Source organism: Nerophis ophidion, linkage group LG13 (assembly GCF_033978795.1).
Source record: "Nerophis ophidion isolate RoL-2023_Sa linkage group LG13, RoL_Noph_v1.0, whole genome shotgun sequence".
Classification (NCBI taxonomy): Eukaryota; Metazoa; Chordata; class Actinopteri; order Syngnathiformes; family Syngnathidae; genus Nerophis; species Nerophis ophidion.
Window position 1 is genome coordinate 52,515,559 of NC_084623.1, and position 19,795 is coordinate 52,535,353.

The following is a 19,795-nucleotide window of genomic DNA, read 5'->3' on the forward strand; positions in this document are numbered from 1 at the left end:
ACTCGGCGCGACTGTTTTTGTTGCGCGTTGTTGGACGCTGTCATCAGCACAACGCGGAACACACGCAGCATCTTTCAACCTGCTGTAATCTACCAGTTAGCTCCGGTTGTAGCTCCTCATCCTGTTGATATGACTGGAGGGTGACGGAAAAGAGGGCAATGTAGACCCCAGGGGTGTCCAAAGTGTGGCCCCGGGGCCGTTCGAGGCCAAACTCCTGTTTTTTTAATGGCCCTCATTCTAATATTTGCATGCTGGTTTTGCAGGTTGACACCTCGGCCTCACATATGTTGTAACCTGACCAATGATACCTGTTAGAACGCTAACGTTGATATGCTGGATTTTAGATTATAAGAACATTTTCAGAAATGGATTTGAAGAATTTTTTTTTCATATATATATATATATATATATATATATATATAATATATATATATTTATATATATGTATGTATGTATGTATGTATTTATGTATGTATGTATATATACTGTATGTGTGTGTGTGTATATATATACATGTATATGTGTATGTAGCACTTTGAGGTTGTTTACTCAATGTAAAGTGCTTTTTACACATAAAATCTTTGAAGTACAAATACATTTGACGCTGAGGTGTATACCTAGAAATTTACAATGCTAACAATAGTTAGCTACGGACCACATGTATGTATATGCATATACACATACATATGTATGTATGTGTATATACATACATTATACATATATATGTATATATACATATATGTATGTGTATTTTTAAATATATATATATGTACATATATATATGTTTATATGTATACATGTGTATATATATATACACATATATGTGTATATATGTGTATATATATGTGTGTATATATTTACATATATACACATATATATATACATATGTATATACATGTGTATACATGTATACACACACATAAATATGTGTGTGTATTTATATATTTGTGTATATATATATATATACAGTATATATATATATATATATATATATATATATATATATTTATACATCAATATGTGTATTAATACACACATATATAAGTGTATATGTGTATATACATATGTGTATATATTTACATATATACATATATACATATGTATATATACACACATAAATATATGTGTGTGTGTGTATTTATATATTTGTGTAAATATATATATATATATATATATATATATGTATATATGTATATGTATATTTAAGAAAATATGTATACATACACACTGTACTGTATATTTGTAGGTTCGTATGTATGTATATGTGTATATCTGTATACCTATACATGTGTGTATATATGTGTGTATCTATAAGTATATATATTTGTGTGTATATGTATATTGTTATTTGTAAATGTATGTATATATATATATATATATATATATATGTATAAAAGTGTAAAAAAGTATATATGTACAGTATATATGTCCATCCGTCCATTTTTCTACCGCTTGTCACCATATATATATATATATATATATATATATATATATATATATATATATGTTTATATATAGTATATATGTTTATATATAGTATATATCCATCCATTTTCTACCGTATTCCCTTTGGGGTCGCGGGGGGCACTGGTGCCTATCTCAGCTGCAATTGGGCGGAAGGCTGAGTACACCCTGGACAAGTCGCAACCTCATTGCAGGGCTGTCTATCTATATATATATATATATGTATATATATATATGTGTGTGTGTGTGTGTGTGTGTGTGTGTGTGTGTACTGAACATGTATATATTTGTGTGTCCACTGTGCAGCAAAGTGAAAGTGTGTGCTTGATGAGACACGTGCACTTGGACCAGAAGAAGAAGAAAAGGTGAAATAAGTCCAACAACTTCATCAGGTTGAAGCGTGTTTGGAACCGACACGTTTTTGACGAGTCGTGGTTTTTGTTTTTGTAGCTTGTGTGTTCATCTGCAGCGGCCATGTTGGCCTTCTCCCACTCCCACACCGCTCGCCACTTCAGAGCCAGCCGCTCACCGTGGAACAATGGCGTGCGCAGCAATGTGCTGACGGCGGCCCGCGCCCGTCGGCACGGTTACCCTCGGGCAGCGCCACGTATAAAAAGAGCCGTGCGCCCGTGGCGGTCAGGACCTGGTTCTTTGTGGACGCCACTCTGTGGGGCCTGTGCAGGTAAGCCCTCCCTGTCCCTCCTTTTCATGGCATTGTTGCCATTGTTGACTTTTCTGTCTTCCTGCTTCCTGCTGACTCACACGCCTGTGCTCAGACACGCCGCCACACGTCGTCAAACGTCAGCAAGATAATCACAAAAACAAATGACCTCAAAGTGCAGTTTGACAGTTTCTTTTTCTATTCTTTCTCACCACTTTGTGCCTAATTCTTATTTACGCTACAATTATTATGGGAAAAACAACAAAAAAGGCTAGCATACAAATAACTAATGTTAGCATGCTAACAGCTTTTGTTCGTCAATTAACAAGACATGCTAACATACAATGACCAATATTAGCATGCTAACAGGTATCATTTTTTTTAAGTAACAATACATTTGACGCTGAGGTGTGTACCTCCAAAATTAGCTTAAATAAAGCTAGCGCACCAATTATCAATGTTAGCATGCTAACAAGTTTTTTTCGTCAATTAACAATACATGCTAACATACAATGACCAATATTAGCATGCTAACAGGTATCATTTTTTTAAGTAACAATACATTTGACGCTGAGGTGTGTACCTCCAAAATTAGCGTAAATAAAGCTAGCACACCAATTATTAATGTTAGCATGCTAACAGGTTTTTTTCGTCAATTAACAATACATGCTAACATACCAATGACCAATATTAGCATGCTAACAGGTATCATTTTTTTAAGTAACAATACATTTGACGCTGAGGTGTGTACCTCCAAAATTAGCTTAAATAAAGCTAGCACACCAATTATCAATATTAGTATGCTAACAAGTTTTGTTCGTTAATTAACAATATATGCTAACATACCTATGACCAATATTAGCATGCTAACAGGTATCTTTTTTTTTAAGTAACAATACATTTGACGCTGAGGTGTGTACCTCCAAAATTTGCTTAAATAAAGCTAGCACACCAATTATCAATGTTAGCGTGCTAACAAGTTTTGTTCGTCAATTAACAATACATGCTAACATACCTATGACCAATATTAGCATGCTAACAGGTATCTTTTTTTTTAAGTAACAATACATTTGACGCTGAGGTGTGTATCTCCAAAATTAGCTTAAATAAAGCTAGCACACCAATTATCAATGTTAGCATGCTAACAAGTTTTGTTCGTCAATTAACAATACATGCTAACATACTTATGACCAATATTAGCATGCTAACAGGTATCATTTTTTTTAAGTAACAATACATTTGACACTGAGGTGTGTACCTCCAAAATTAGCTTAAATAAAGCTAGCACACCAATTATCAATGTGAGCATGCTAACAGGTTTTGTTCGTCAATTAACAATACATGCTAACATACCAATGACCAATATTAGCATGCTAACAGGTATCATTTTTTTTTAAGTAACAATACATTTGACGCTGAGGTGTGTACCTCCAAAATTAGCTTAAATAAAGCTAGCACACCAATTATCAATGTTAGCATGCTAACAAGTTTTGTTCGTCAATTAACAATATATGCTAACATACCAATGACCAATATTAGCATGCTAACAGGTATCATTTTTTTAAGTAACAATACATTTGACGCTGAGATTTGTACCTCCAAAATTAGCTTAAATAAAGCTAGCACACCAATTATCAATATTAGCATGCTAACAGGTTTTGTTCGTCAATTAACAATATATGCTAACATACCAATGACCAATATTAGCATGCTAACAGGTATCATTTTTTTCAAGTAACAATACATTTGACGCTGAGGTGTGTACCTCCAAAATTAGCTTAAATAAAGCTAGCACACCAATTATCAATGTTAGCATGCTAACAGGTTTTGTTCGTCAATTAACAATACATGCTAACATACCAATGACCAATATTAGCATGCTAACAGGTATAATTTTTTTTAAGTAACAATACATTTGACGCTGAGGTGTGTACCTCCAAAATTAGCTTAAATAAAGCTAGCACACCAATTATCAATGTTAGTATGCTAACAAGTTTTGTTCGTCAATTAACAGTATATGCTAACTTACCTATGACCAATATTAGCATGCTAACAGGTATAATTTTTTTTAAGTAACAATACATTTGACGCTGAGGCGTGTACCTCCAAAATTAGCTTAAATAAAGCTAGCACAACAATTATCAATGTTAGCATGCTAACAAGTTTTGTTCGTCAATTAACAATACATGCTAACATACCAATGACCAATATTAGCATGCTAACAGGTATCATTTTTTTTAAGTAACAATACATTTGACGCTGAGGTGTGTACCTCCAAAATTAGCTTAAATAAAGCTAGCACACCAATTATCAATGTTAGCATGCTAACAGGTTTTGTTCGTCAATTAACAATACATGCTAACATACCAATGACCAATATTAGCATGCTAACAGGTATCATTTTTTTAAAGTAACAATACATTTGACGCTGAGGTGTGTACCTCCAAAATTAGCTTAAATAAAGCTAGCACACAATTATCAATGTTAGCATGCTAACAGGTTTTGTTCATCAATTAACAATACATGCTAACATACCAATGACCAATGTTAGCATGTTATAATTATAATGCTTTTAAAACAGGCAGCTGTGTGGGTTGCTTTAAGGTCCTTCCACCCTCATTGGGGTCTTTCAAGCATTAGAGGGGCTGTCACGCCAAATTTCTTCCGGGGTGACGGTTTTTGTAGGGGGAAAGAAATTTGGCATGACACAGGCAGTGAGTGAGAAAACATGATTTAATTTAAATACTAAAACAAGAACAAACAAAAGGGTACAAACAAAAAGCGCGCGACAAATTAGGCTATGAACAAAAAAAACTGGAAGAAGGGAACAAAAGATAGTAAGCTACAAACGGCTACCAAAAATAGCTTACCGCAACGTCGCATTGACACGACATTACAGGTAGCAAGGACAATAATCCAGCCCAAACTGATTGGGAAGGCAGATTCAAATAGCACCTGGCTGATTGACACCAGGTGTGGCCAGGTGCCAATCAGCCACAGCCGAGGGGACACAGCACTCAGGGATGAAACACAGGAAACAGACAAAATAAGAGAAATACTACACACGCAGAGGAAACAAAGACAAATGCAGAGGAAAAAACTAACCAAACTTTCAGGGACGAACCTGACACAATTATTCTGACAGTAATTCTCTGCAAAACAACGGTAGATATTACAGTAAAAAAAAAAAATGGCATTTCAGTTTTTTTAATATATTTTATTTAGGGGTGGGCAAATTAATGCGTTAATTACGCGTTAACTCATCAATCTATTAACGCCGACAATTATTTTATCGCACATTTGCGTATGTTGTTTACATGCTTTTATTTTGTTAACGCCTTTTCTTAACAAGATGGCATCTCCCGGATGTACTTCGGCGTGGAGACGGAACATTTGGCAAAAATACCGGACAATTCTGCAAATTTCATGGCTGGCTTACATACAGCGTGGTCACTCCGGGATCACTTACGACCGCCAGACAATTCTGGATGTGGATAGATCGGGCCGTTTTGGACTGAATGACGCGTGCTTGCTAGACCGGCTAGCTAGCTTGGGGATACTTTGCCGGCTACATCCAGCGGCTTGTGAAGCAGCGGAGTAAATGTGTTGTCTTTCTATTTATGAATAATGCAGACGAGGCGTGTTGGCTGAGTTCTTAACGTTTACTTTCAGAGCGTGCATATCACAACATACAAGATGCCGTCATGGCGACACAACCTCGTCACTCCTGTTGCATGCTGGGTAGGGTAGTTCTTTTTTTCCCTGGCTCATAACATCACAATATAGTACCATGTATATGCTGCCTTCAGTTTATCAAAGCACCAAGCAAACAATCGGAAAATTCCCATCATATCAATTCCTAGATATGGTCATAATTATTTTAAGTGCACTACGCAGAATAAACACAACATTATTAATATTGCTACTACGGATAATTTGATAAAAAATTCCCTAAAACTGCCCACTACCTATAATATAGGTTTTTTTAAACAAATAAAAAAAATGTTTCTGCTGTTACCTCAGAAATTGCCTGTTCAGATGTTATGATTGTGGCTCAGAGATTTGTATGTAGATTATATTTATTTTCCATAACAACCAGGATAACTTAAATACCCTGGCAGTGGCAATAAGCTTAAATGTTTGTATTTACATTTTTGGAGTTGATTTTCATAAAATATGCTATTTAACTGCTGCTGTTTAACGAGGACTGATTTAAATTGTGTTTGCACAACAAATGTTTTGGCGCTTTTGTTCATGTGGGAGAATATTCCAATAAAGGTGCACTACACACTACTTTTGAATTCATTATTGGGCTTTGCGTTTACAATGCAGTTAATCGCGATTAATCGGAGAAATAGTGCGATTAACTTCGATTAAAATTTGTAATCGTTGCCCAGCCCTAATTTTATTACATCTTGCTTTTTTGCTGCATGTAAAATCTGCACTAATTTCAGAATGTCCTACTTGTGGGATAAATGTATTTACTTTTCTGACATCAGTATTACAATCGATCCCTAGCTAAATCTCTGCTAGCAGACGGGACAGCATGGCTGTCAACAAGCCCGACCTGCCGGGACCGTGGAAGGTGAGTCTCACTCTGCCGACCGCACAATGACCCCAAGTTCTTCACGACGGTTGTGTGCGTGCGTCAGCCAGGGGCGCACTACATGTGTGCCTTCATGTCCTCTCGTAGATCACGGTCTACGACCAGGAGAACTTCCAGGGCAAGCGGAGGGACTTCACCTCCTCCTGCCAGACCTTGGCGCAGTGCGGCATGGACAACATTCGCTCCCTGAAGGTGGAATGTGGAGCGTAAGTCCTGAACGTCCGTCCGCAGGTCCTCGTCGGGGGGAGCTGGAGCCTACCCCGGCTGGCTCTGGTCCGGTCTCGTCACAAGACGGGAGACAAACGGTCATTTGCGTACAAAGTCGGCTGGAGTAGGCTCCAGCTTCCCTCCTGAAGAGGATGAGCAGCATGTGCAAATAGAGTACTACCTTGGTTTTTCTTGATTCATTTTAAGGACTATAGAGCAAGGGTGTCCGAACTTTTTGAATTGGGGGCCACATTGGGCTAAAAAAATTTGGTCGGGGGCCAAAAGCCAAATGAATGTAAAGTAACTGTGTGTGTGTGTGTGTACATAATATATATATATATATGTATATATATATATATATATATATATATATACCTAGGAGTCTTGTTCACGAGTGAGGGAAGAGTGGATCGTGAGATCGACAGGCGGATCGGTGCGGCGTCTTCAGTAATGCGGACGTTGTACCGATCCGTTGTGGTGAAGAAGGAGCTGAGCCGGAAGGCAAAGCTCTCAATTTACCGGTCGATCTACGTTCCCATCCTCACCTATGGTCATGAGCTTTGGGTCATGACCGAAAGGATAAGATCACGGGTTCAAGCGGCCGAAATGAGTTTCCGTCACCGTGTGGCGGGGCTCTCCCTTAGAGATAGGGTGAGAAGCTCTCTAATGCAGGAGGAACTCAAAGTAAAGCCCCTGCTCCTCTACATGGAGAGGAGCCAGATGAGGTGGTTCGGGCATCTGGTCAGGATGCCACCCGAACGCCTCCCTAGGGAGGTGTTTAGGGCACGTCCAACCGGTAGGAGGCCACGGGGAAGACCCAGGACACGTTGGGAAGACTATGTCTCCCGGCTGGCCTGGGAACGCCTCGGGATTCCCCGGGAAGAGCTGGACGGGGTGGCTGGAGAGAGGAGAGTCTGGGCTTCCCTGCTTAGGCTGCTGCCCCCGCAACCCGACCTCAGATAAGCGGAAGAAGGTGGATGGATGGCTATATATAAAAACATATATATATATATATATATATATATATATATAATTGAGGCTATATCATCCATCCAAGCATGTTTTGCAAATCCCCTGAAGACCAGGGAAACTTGCAAAACAGGCTCATAGGGATGATAAAGCCTCTGTAACCTCGACTATATATATATATATATATATATATATATATATATATATATATATATATATATATATATATATATATATATATATATATATATATATATATATACATATATATGTATATATATATATATATATATATAGGTATGTATGTATGTATGATGTATCTATATATATATATATATATATGTATATGTGACGAGGTGGCGACTTGTCCAGGGTGTACCCCGCCGTCCGCCCAAATGCAGCTGAGATAGGCTCCAGCGAACCCGAACGGGACAAGTGGTAGTAAATGGATGTAGGGATGTCTATATATATATATATATATATATATATATATATATATATATATATATAAATATATATATACCCTCTTTAACCTTGACTATGAATGTATATATATATCTATGTGTGTGTGTGTATATATATATATAATATTTATATATATATATTTATATATATATCTGCGATGTGGTGGAGACTTGTCCAGGGTGTACACCGCCTTCCACACGATTTTATCTGAGATAGGCTCCAGCGCCCCCGAAGGGATTAAGTGGTAGAAAATGGATGGATATATATATATATATATCCATCCATCCATCCATTTTCTACGGCTTATTCCCTTTCGGGGTCACGGGGGGCGCTGGCGCCTATCTCAGCTACAATCGGGCGGAAGGCGGGGTACACCCTGGACAAGTCATGTATATATATATATATATATATATATATATATATATATACATATATGGGGAAGCGGTGGGCGCACCCGGGAATAATTTTTGGTGATTTAACCCCCAATTCCAACCCCTGATGCTGAGTGCCAAGCAGGGAGGTAATGGGTCCCAATCCAATAGTCTTTGGTATGAATCGACCAGGGTTTGAACTGACAACCTACCAGATCTCAGGGCGGACACTCTAACCACAAGGCCACTGAGTAGGTTTTTGAACACTGCACATCATAATGTCAGCTTCCGTTTCCATCTTAAAGATCTTTGGGAATGTCCGACGGGTCAGATTGAAAAGGTTAACGAGGCCTTAATTTGCCCAGGTCTGCTTTAGAAGAACCAATAATTACCAACGCGTGCTTTCTTCCCACGGACTAGATTCGTCACGCCTTAATGTTTCCGCGCGTTAAAAGTTTTCCCGAGACTTTCATGCAGAAGCGAGTCGGGGGATAAGCGGCTTCCTGCAAGCAGGCCTCAACAAGCGACACGTGCTAATTATGACATTTTGTGGGGAGCAGTTGGACCGGATATGAACACTCCAGCTTCTGTGGACAGCAATTTGTATTGGAGAGAGGAGAATATCCTCACTGGGAGTCTTGGAGCGGCAGCAACGCCTACCACACCGAGAGGATGGTGTCCTTCCGCCCCATCTGCTGCGCTGTGAGTCTTTCTTGGCCCATTGGAAAAAAAGCTGACTCACATCTCATTCTGGCTAAAAATAGACCCTTTAGAATGAGTGCCGGCCTGCTTGTGTTGACAGGACCGCAAGGAGTCCAAGATAGTGGTGTATGAGAAGGACAACTTGGTGGGACGGCAGTGGGAGATAAGCGACGACTGCCCGTCTCTGCAGGCCATGGGCTGGGGGACCAATGAGGTCGGGTCCATGAAGGTCCAGAGTGGCGCGTAAGTCACGTCAACCTTCACGTCTAACGCCGCGGCGACCTCAACGCCTCGACCCTTTTCTCCTCCCAGATGGGTGTGCTACCAGTTCCCTGGTTACCGCGGTTACCAGTACGTCATGGAGTGCGACCGGCATGGCGGCGAGTACAAACATTACAGGGAATGGGGCTCCCACGCTCAGTCTTTTCAGGTGCAGTCGCTGCGTCGCATCCAGCAGTGAGACTTGACCGTTCCTTTAAAAATCATCCTCACCTATAAGCATTCTAAACCCCCCTTACTTAATACTTCCCCTATAAGCATTCCAGTACCACTTACTTAATACTTCCCCTGTAAGTATTCCAGTACCCATTTACTTAATACTTCCCCTATAAGCATTCCAGTACCACTTACTTAATTATTCCCCTATAAGCATTCCAGTACCCCCTTACTTAATGCTTACCCTATAAGCATTCCAGTACCCCCTTACTTAATACTTCCCCTATAAGCATTCCAGTACCACTTACTTAATTATTCCCCTATAAGCATTCCAGTACCCCCTTACTTAATGCTTACCCTATAAGCATTCCAGTACCCCCTTACTTAATTATTCCCCTATAAGCATTCTAGTACCCATTTACTTAATGCTTTCCCTATAAGCATTCTAGTACCCATTTACTTAATACTTCCCCTATAAGCATTCCAGTACCCCCTTACTTAATTCTTCCCCTATAAGCATTCCAGTACCACTTACTTAATACTTCCCCTGTAAGCATTCTAGTACCCATTTACTTAATACTTCCCCTATAAGCATTCTAGTACCCCCTTACTTAATACTTCCCCTGTAAGCATTCCAGTACCCATTTACTTAATGCTTCCTTTATAAGCATTCTAGTACCCACTTACTTAATGCTTCCCCTATAAGCATTCTAGTACCCTCTTACTTAATGCTTACTCTATAAGCATTCCAGTACCCTCTGACTTAATACTTCCCCTGTAAGCATTCTAGTACCCATTTACCTAATGCTTCCCCTTTAAGCATTCCAGTACCCCCTTACTCAATACTTCCTCTATAAGCATTCTAGTACCCCCTTACTTAATGCTTCCCTTATAAGCATTCTAGTACCCATTTACTTAATACTTCCCCTATAAGCATTCCAGTACCCATTTACTTAATACTTACCCTATAAGCATTCCAGTACCAATTTACTTAATTCTTCCCATATAAGCATTCTAGTACCCATTTACTTAATACTTCCCCTATAAGCATTCCAGTACCCCCTTACTTAATACTTCCCCTATAAGCATTCCAGTACCAATTTACTTAATTATTCCCATATAAGCAATCCAGTATGCACTGGTGTCTTTGGATGTCTGTGAAGTTAAGATGTCGCCAAAATGAACCACTATAATAAAGAGTCTGATGGTAAGAGTTACTGAGTGTTTGTATTTCAATCCACGGTTATCAACCTGCAGAAGTATTCTAACTTTAACATACTGCTGTTGTAATATGTCTCCACTGTCTTGGGCCTAACAAAACTGACTGGGTACTTTATTATGAATATTTGAATTCAGTGGAACCTCCATTTACAAACTTAATTGGTTCTCTAAAATGGTTCGGAAATGTAAACAATTGTATAGCGAAACTGAGTTACCCATATGAAACAATGTATGCATGAATAATTGGTTCTACTCTCGATAAAAGTCTGTTTTAATACCAAAAATGCACACTTTAAAGACTATACATAAAAGTAGGTAGTCACCTGAAATGGTGTTCACTTCACAGGTGTGCTTGAAGCTCATTGAGAGAATGCCAAGAGTGTGCAAAGCAGTAATCAGAGCAAAGGGTGGCTATTTTGAAGAAACTAAAATAGAAATAATAAATGGGTTGTACTTGTATAGTGCTTTTCTACCTTAAGGTACTCATAGCGCTTTGACACTATTTCTACATTTACCCATTCACACACACATTCACACACTGATGGAGGGAGCTGCCATGCATGGCGCTAACCAGCACCCATCAGGAGCAAGGGTGAAGTGTCTTGCTCAGGACACAACGGAAGTGACGAGGTTGGTACTAGGTGGGGATTGAACAGGGGGACCCTCGGGTTGCTCACGGCCACTCTAATATAGAACATGTTTTCAGTTATTTCACCTTGTTTTGTTTAGTACACAACTCCACATGTGTTCATTTATAGTTTTGATGCCTTCAGTGCCAATCTATAATGTAAATAGTCATGAAAATAAAGAAAACCCTGTCAGGTTCAAAGACTGATGACATCTATTAAACAAGACAAAAGGCAGAGAATAAACCAGAGACAGAATTAAATTTGGACTCAGATCTGAGGAGAGACATGGCCACTGTACACTCTTTTTACAGGTCTGCACCACGCTCTGCCCCAAGATCCTACTCATCCTTCTTTATTTGCATCACCCCACCCACCCCCCACCCCCCTTCCCACAGCTGCTTCCTCAGGAAAGTGGGTCGTGACCAGCGTTGCCTTCGGTCCCCGAACAGTTCAAAGAGAGTTCCATAAAATTGTTCAAAGAGAGTCCCAGAAAATACTTCAAAGAGAGTCCCATAAAATAGATCCAAAAGAGTTCGTAAAAATACTTAAGAGTTCTTCTGGAAGTTGGGCAGATCCTGCCATCCGTCCGCTTGGAAGTCCGAGTCCAGTTTTACGAGCATTCTTCTTGGAAGGTTTCAGCCTTTGGTTTTCTTGTCCGGACCACAATGTAATACAAAGTTTTTTGTGATAATTTAGAAACAATTATTCTAACAACCCATTGAATGAAAACGTGAGTCCAAACTTTTGGCCTGTACTGTACGGGGCGGCATAGCTCGGTTGGTAAAGCGGCCGTGCCAGCGACTTGAGGGTTGCAGGTTCGATTCCCGCTTCTGCCATCCTAGTCATTGACGTTGTGTCCTTGGGCAAGACACTTTACCCCTCTGCTCCCAGTGCCACCCACACTGGTTTAAATGTAACTTAGATATTGGGTTTCACTATGTAAAGCGCTTTGAGTCACTAGAGAAAAGCGCTATATAAATAGAATTCACTTCAGTTCACTACTATATAGTGACAAAGTTACAAAATTTCAAAATATTTCCAACCTCACTTTGAACCACTTGGGTAGAACGGCCTACATAGCTGTCTTTTAATACTGCCCAAAATCTTTGCCATTGATAATCCAACATGTTTGCTTTCAATGCTGGTTGATCTCGCGTTTCCTAAATTAGGAGCCTTTTTTTTGCTTACTTCCTAATAAAATAAAAATAGTTTGATACGTTCACTATTTTATTTAAGGACAAAATTGCAATGCAAAACATATGTTTAATGTACTCTAAGATTTTTTGGTTCAAATAAAGACAATATTACCATTTTTTTGTGATCCCTTTCATTTAGAAAAGTATCAAAAAGTACTGAAATACATTTTGGTACCGGTACCAAAATATTGGTATCGGGACAAAACTAGTATGACTCACATACCGGCGATGATAATTACCACACTATAACTTAGAATGGTTGAGAGGCGTGATTGGGAAGAATGGCCGCCCGGATCTGAACCCCGGTGGTGTTTTGTTATTGGACTTCTGTGCTCGTCACAGTTTGTCGATAACGAACACCATGTTCAAACATAAGGGTGTCCATATGTGCACTTGGCACCAGGACACCCTAGGCCGCAGTTCCATGATCGACTTTGTAGTTGTGTCATCGGATTTGCGGCCTCATGTTTTGGACACTCGGGTAAAGAGAGGGGCGGAGCTTTCTACCGATCACCACCTGGTGGTGAGTTGGCTGTGATGGTGGGAGAGGATGCCGGACAGACCTGGCAGGCCCAAACGCATTGTGAGGGTCTGCTGGGAACGTCTGGCAGAGTCTCCTGTCAGAGAAAGTTTCAATTCCCACCTCCGGAGGAACTTTGAACATGTCACGAGGGAGATGCTGGACATTGAGTCCGAGTGGACCAAAGAGAGTCCAGCTCCTTTCAGGTCCGAGTCCATGGTTCTCTCCCGGAAAAGGGTGGAGTGCCATTTCCGGGTTGGGGAGGAGACCCTGCCCCAAGTGGAGGAGTTCAAGTACCTAGGAGTCTCGTTCACGAGTGAGGGAAGAGTGGATCGTGAGATCGACAGGCGGATCGGTGCGGCGTCTTCAGTAATGCGGACGTTGTACCGATCCGTTGTGGTGAAGAAGGAGCTGAGCCGGAAGGCAAAGCTCTCAATTTACCGGTCGATCTACGTTCCCATCCTCACCTATGGTCATGAGCTTTGGGTCATGACCGAAAGAATAAGATCACGGGTACAAGCGGCCGAAATGAGTTTCCTCCGCCGTGTGGCGGGGCTCTCCCTTAGAGATAGGGTGAGAAGCTCTGCCATCCGGGAGGAACTCAAAGTAAAGCCGCTGCTCCTCCACATCGAGAGGAGCCAGATGAGGTGGTTCGGGCATCTGGTCAGGATGCCACCCGAACGCCTCCCGAGGGAGGTGTTTAGGGCACGTCCAACCGGTAGGAGGCCACGGGGAAGACCCAGGACACGTTGGGAAGACTATGTCTCCCGGCTGGCCTGGGAACGCCTCGGGATCCCCCGGGAAGAGCTAGATGAAGTGGCTGGGGAGAGGGAAGTTTGGGCTTCTTTGCTTAGGCTGCTGCCCCCGCGACCCGACCTCGGATAAGCGGAAGAAGATGGATGGATGGATGGATGGGTTTGCTGAGTCTTGATATGGAACGATGCAACCCCGGCGGCACAATTACATGCCAGAAATTCAACATTTGTCACGTTGAAATAAACATTAGAAATGTGAGGTCTCTGTTATCTTCAGTTACACTTAGTACAAACATGCTTGTTATCCAAGAGATGTTATATTAATTCAAAGTATCACTGAGAGTCACACACACACTTGGTGTGGTGACATTACCCTCTGCATTTGACCCATCCCCTTGTTCCACTCTCTGGGAGGTGAGGGGAGCAGTGAGCAGCAGCGGTGGCTGTGCTGTGGAATCATTTTGGTGATTTAACCCCCAATTCCAATCTAATATTGTGAACAATAGTGTTGCATAATATAACATATTAGTGAAATATATCAACTGTGTAGAACAGCTTGAAAACAAAACCATGTTTAAAAGAAATTAATGTTAATCAATCAATCAATGTTTACTTATATAGCCCTAAATCACTAGTGTCTCAAAGGGCTGCACAAACCACTACGACATCCTCGGTAGGCCCACATAAGGGCAAGGAAAACTCACACCCAGTGGGACGTCGGTGACAATGATGACTATGAGAACCTTGGAGAGGAGGAAAGCAATGGATGTCGAGCGGGTCTAACATGATACTGTGAAAGTTCAATCCACAATGGATCCAACACAGTCGCGAGAGTCCAGTCCAAAGCGGATCCAACACAGCAGCGAGAGTCCCGTTCACAGCGGAGCCAGCAGGAAACCATCCCAAGCGGAGGCGGATCAGCAGCGCAGAGATTTCCCCAGCCGATACACAGGCAAGCAGTACATGGCCACCGGATCGGACCGGACCCCCTCCACAAGGGAGAGTGGAACATAGAAGAAAAAGAAAAGAAACGGCAGATCAACTGGTCTAAAAGGGGAGTCTATTTAAAGGCTAGAGTATACAAATGAGTTTTAAGGTGAGACTTAAATGCTTCTACTGAGGTAGCATCTCGAACTGTTACCGGGAGGGCATTCCAGAGTACTGGAGCCCGAACGGAAAACGCTCTATAGCCCGCAGACTTTTTTTGGGCTTTGGGAATCACTAATAAGCCGGAGTCCTTTGAACGCAGATTTCTTGCCGGGACATATGGTACAATACAATCGGCAATGAGTAATAGAACTTACTATCCTGTTTCCAAACGAATTTTGATGCAAACTGTTTACAAATTTTAGACAATAAAATATTGGGCTTTTTAAAGTGATAGACAAGAATACTTTGAAGAGAATACCTTACAATACCCAAATAGCAGAACGTGGACCACCCACCTGTCCGACATCTGCAAACGTGCTGGTCAACGTAAGCTGGCCAACAAGCTGGACGCTAAAGGCAGAGCCCAACATCTACAAGAACCAGGCCAGGAGCATTATGGAGAACTTGGATGAATCAGACCACTCTCGAGCAGCTCCACATCATCCAAAAAAAGGCTGTAAAAATCATTGGATGAGGACTTAAAACCTACAGCAGCTCGCCGTCAGCAAGCAGTGTTGTTATCTTTGGGTGTCCCACGATTCGATTCAATATCAATTCTTGGGGGTCACGATTCGATTATAAATCGATTTTTTCGATTCAACGTGATTCTCGATTCAAAAACGATATTTTTCCGATTCAGAACGATTCTGTATTCATTCAATACATTGGATTTCAGCAGGATCTACCCCAGTCTGCTGACATGCTAGCAGAGTAGTAGATTTAAAAAAAAAAAAAGCTTTTATAATTATAAAGGACAATGTTTATCAACTGATTGCAAAAATGTAAATTTGTTTTAACTATTAAACAAACCAAAAATATGACTTATTTTATCTTTGTGAAAACATTGGACACAGTGTGTTGTCAAGCTTATGAGATGCGATGCAAGTGTAAGCCACTGTGACACTATTGTTTTTTTGTTTTTTTTTGAGAGAGATTTTTAAACACAGCTATGCTGAAATTATAACTAATATTGATACCGTTGTTGAAAATATAAATTTTTGTTTCACTACTTTTGGTTTGTTCTGTGTCGTGTTTGTGTCTCCTTTCAATTGCTCTGTTTATTGCAGTTGTGGGTGTTGCCGGGTCAGGTTTGGTTTTGGAATTGGATTGCATTGTTATGGTATTGCTGTGTATTGTTTTGTTGGATTGATTAAAAAAAAAAAAGATAATCGATTAAAAAAAATGATAATCGATTCTGGATCGCACAAGGTGAGAATCGCGATTCGTATTCGAATCGATTTTTCCCCACACCCTTAATATATATGTATATGTATGTATATATCCATCCATTTCTAACCCCTTATTCCTTTTGGGGTCGGAAGGCGGTGTACACCATGGACAAGGCGCTACCTCATTGCAGGGCCAGCACAGATAGACAGACAACATTCACACTCACATTCACACACTAGGGCCAATTTAGTGTTGCCAATCAACCTAATCCCCAGTTGCATGTCTTTGGAAGTGGGAGGAAGCCGCAGTACCCATACGTCCTGGGGCGGTATAGCTTGGTTGGTAGAGCGGCTGTGCCAGCAACCTGAAGGTTGCAGGTTCGATCCCCGCTTCCGCCATCCTAGTCAATGCTGTTGTGTCCTTGAGCAAGACACTTTACCCACCTGCTCCCAGTGCCACTTTCACTGGTTTAATCAAAGTTAAAGTACCAATGATTGTCACACACACACTAGGTGTGGTGAAATTTGTCCTCTGCATTTGACCCATCCCCTTGATCACCCACTGGGAGGTGAAGGGAGCAGTGGGCAGCAGCGGTGCCACGCCCGGGAATCATAACTCAGATATTGGTTTTCACTATGTGAAGTGCTTTGATTCACTTGAGGGAAAAGCGCTATATAAATATACTTCATTTCACATATTAATATGTATATGTATGTATGTATATATATATATATATATATATATATATATATATATACATACATATGTGTATATATACATATATATGTATGTAAATATACATATATATGTACACACATGTATATGTATGTATATATACATATAGTATATACATATATAAAAATATAGAGATAAATATATACATATATGTGTATTTATATACATATTTGTATGTATATATATATATACATACATATGTGTATATATACATATATATGTAAATATACATATATATGTACACACATGTATATGTATGTATATATACATATATATGTATATATATACATATATAAAAATAGATATAAAGATAAATATATACATATATGTGTATTTATATACATATTTGTATATACATTTATATGAATATATATATAAACATATAAAAAAAATATATATATATATATATATATATATATATATATATATATATATATATATATATATATATATATATATATATATATAGCTAGATGTCTTATGTCCTTCGGTTACCTATGGGTAGCAATGTTGAATGTAACTGTCCCTGTCGAATAAATAGATAAATAAATCATAACATTATAATGCAGACATTTATATTATATTTTACAATGTACTGCTTTTATATTTCCTGTATTTTATATTATTACTTTAAATTGTTTTATATTTTAATTTTTTTTATCCTGTAAAGCGTCTTTGAGTGCTCAGAAAAGCCCTACACCAAATAAAATGTAATGTTATTATTTCTATTATTACTATTTAACAATTACATATTGACAAGTATTTTGTACATTAATAACAGGAAGTTGTAACACACAAACATAAAGGAGAAACAAACAAACAAATAAATGCGAGTCGACCCCAAAATGGACAAGCGGTAGAAAACTGGATGGATGGAATGATGTGCAACGTATTACAGGAGAATAAAAATAAAAGCAAATAAAAGTGTCAGTTTGTACATTTAAAATGTTATTTGACAGTCTACCTATAAAAAAAAAAACACTTCCTCATTTAGAAGCCCCGCCTCTTTATGTGAAACGGAAGAAGACGCTCGGCAGGCCGGAAGTGCTGAGAAAGAAAACACAATATCTGCCTTGTCTTTCTCTCCGCAGGGAACACCTTGGACGTCGCGGACAAACAAACATGGAACACGGGAAGACGCCGAGTCTCCGGGTGTCACTTTTCGTCTCTTTGGTCTATTTTGCCACCCGCCTCGGCGACGCGGACGCCAGCAGGCTTCACTGGAGACGGAGCGCCCCGACGGAGGAAAACTACAACAAATACTACAATTATGTGGAACTAACTAGTCGCCTGCGGACGTACGCGCAGAAGTACCCGCACATAGCCAACTTGTCCAGCCTAGGCCAGTCCGCGCAGGGCCGGGAGCTGTGGACGATGCGCATCACCAGGGACCCCCACGTAGACTCGCCCGGGAAGCCCGGCTTCAAGTACGTGGGCAACATGCACGGCGACGAGACCGTGTCCAGGCAGGTCCTGGTCTACCTTGTGGAGTACTTGCTGAGCGAGTACGAGCGGCAACCGCGTATCGGCGCGCTGGTCAACACCACCGACATCTACATCATGCCCAGTATGAACCCTGACGGCTTCGAGGTGTCCAAGGAGGGGGACTGCGGCGGACACGCCGGGGGGAGGAACAATGCCAAGAACATGGACCTGAACAGGAGCTTCCCCGACCAGTATGATGGCGTCACTGCAACAGCTGAAACCATCCCCGAGGTCCTGGCTGTGATGAGATGGATTCAGCAGAAAAAGTGAGTATAGAATGATCTTGGCAAACCTTTAGCAAGTCATTTTATGTTCTGCACTTTACTTGAGAGCAGGGCTATTCAACTGGGAATGAAACCAAGTTCAGCTCAAACTCGGGTGACAAACATGTTTTCAGAAAATTCCTAAAAACACTATTGCAGTTATTCTCAATTTTTTTCTCCACCAAATACTACCTTTGGCTGTATAAATACCACCATAATCACCTGTAGCGTAGTAGGCCTAAGTATTCAAACATACATACACACACACATATATATTTATATGTATGTATGTCTATGTATATACATATATATTTATATGTATATATGTATATGATTGTACATATGTACACATATGTATAGATCTATATACACACACACATAAATATATATACATATATATATATACACACACACATATATGTATATATATATATATATATGTGTGTGTGTATATATATATGTGTGTGTGTGTGTGTATATATATATATGTTTATATATATATATATATATATATACATATATACACACATAAACATACATATATACAGACATTTATAAACACACATATATATGTGTGTATATATGTATGTATGTATGTGTCTATAAATGTGTGTATATATATATATATATGTGTATGTATGTATACAGTATATATGCATGTATATGTGTATATATATGTGTATATATGTATGTATATACAGTCGTGGTCAAAAGTGTGTGGGTGTGTGTATATATGTATATGTGTGTATATATATATATATATATATGTGTGTGTGTGTATATATATATGTG

General features: G+C 39.8%; 2 protein-coding genes across 3 annotated transcripts in view; both read left to right on the plus strand.

Moving 5' to 3' along the window:
• cryba1a (crystallin, beta A1a) overlaps positions 1 to 13,024 on the plus strand; it is a 63,610-nt gene extending 50,586 nt beyond the window's left edge. The window contains exons 2-8 of one of the 2 annotated variants that reach the window (XM_061919197.1): positions 1,771 to 1,829; positions 1,915 to 2,146; positions 6,644 to 6,710; positions 6,819 to 6,937; positions 9,304 to 9,445; positions 9,546 to 9,688; positions 9,758 to 13,024. In XM_061919197.1, coding sequence (XP_061775181.1) covers positions 6,672 to 6,710; positions 6,819 to 6,937; positions 9,304 to 9,445; positions 9,546 to 9,688; positions 9,758 to 9,905 — 591 coding nt within the window. In that variant the 5' untranslated portion in view covers positions 1,771 to 1,829; positions 1,915 to 2,146; positions 6,644 to 6,671 and the 3' untranslated portion in view covers positions 9,906 to 13,024. The remainder of the gene's footprint in view (positions 1 to 1,770; positions 1,830 to 1,914; positions 2,147 to 6,643; positions 6,711 to 6,818; positions 6,938 to 9,303; positions 9,446 to 9,545; positions 9,689 to 9,757) is intronic. The other variant, XM_061919198.1, reaches the window with a different exon arrangement.
• Positions 13,025 to 18,266: 5,242 nt separating this feature from the next.
• Positions 18,267 to 19,795, plus strand: part of cpda (carboxypeptidase D, a) — an 84,579-nt gene continuing 83,050 nt past the window's right edge. Inside the window, exon 1 of the mRNA XM_061919199.1 lies at positions 18,267 to 19,006. Within this exon, the coding sequence (XP_061775183.1) occupies positions 18,378 to 19,006 (629 nt within the window). The 5' untranslated portion in view covers positions 18,267 to 18,377. The remainder of the gene's footprint in view (positions 19,007 to 19,795) is intronic.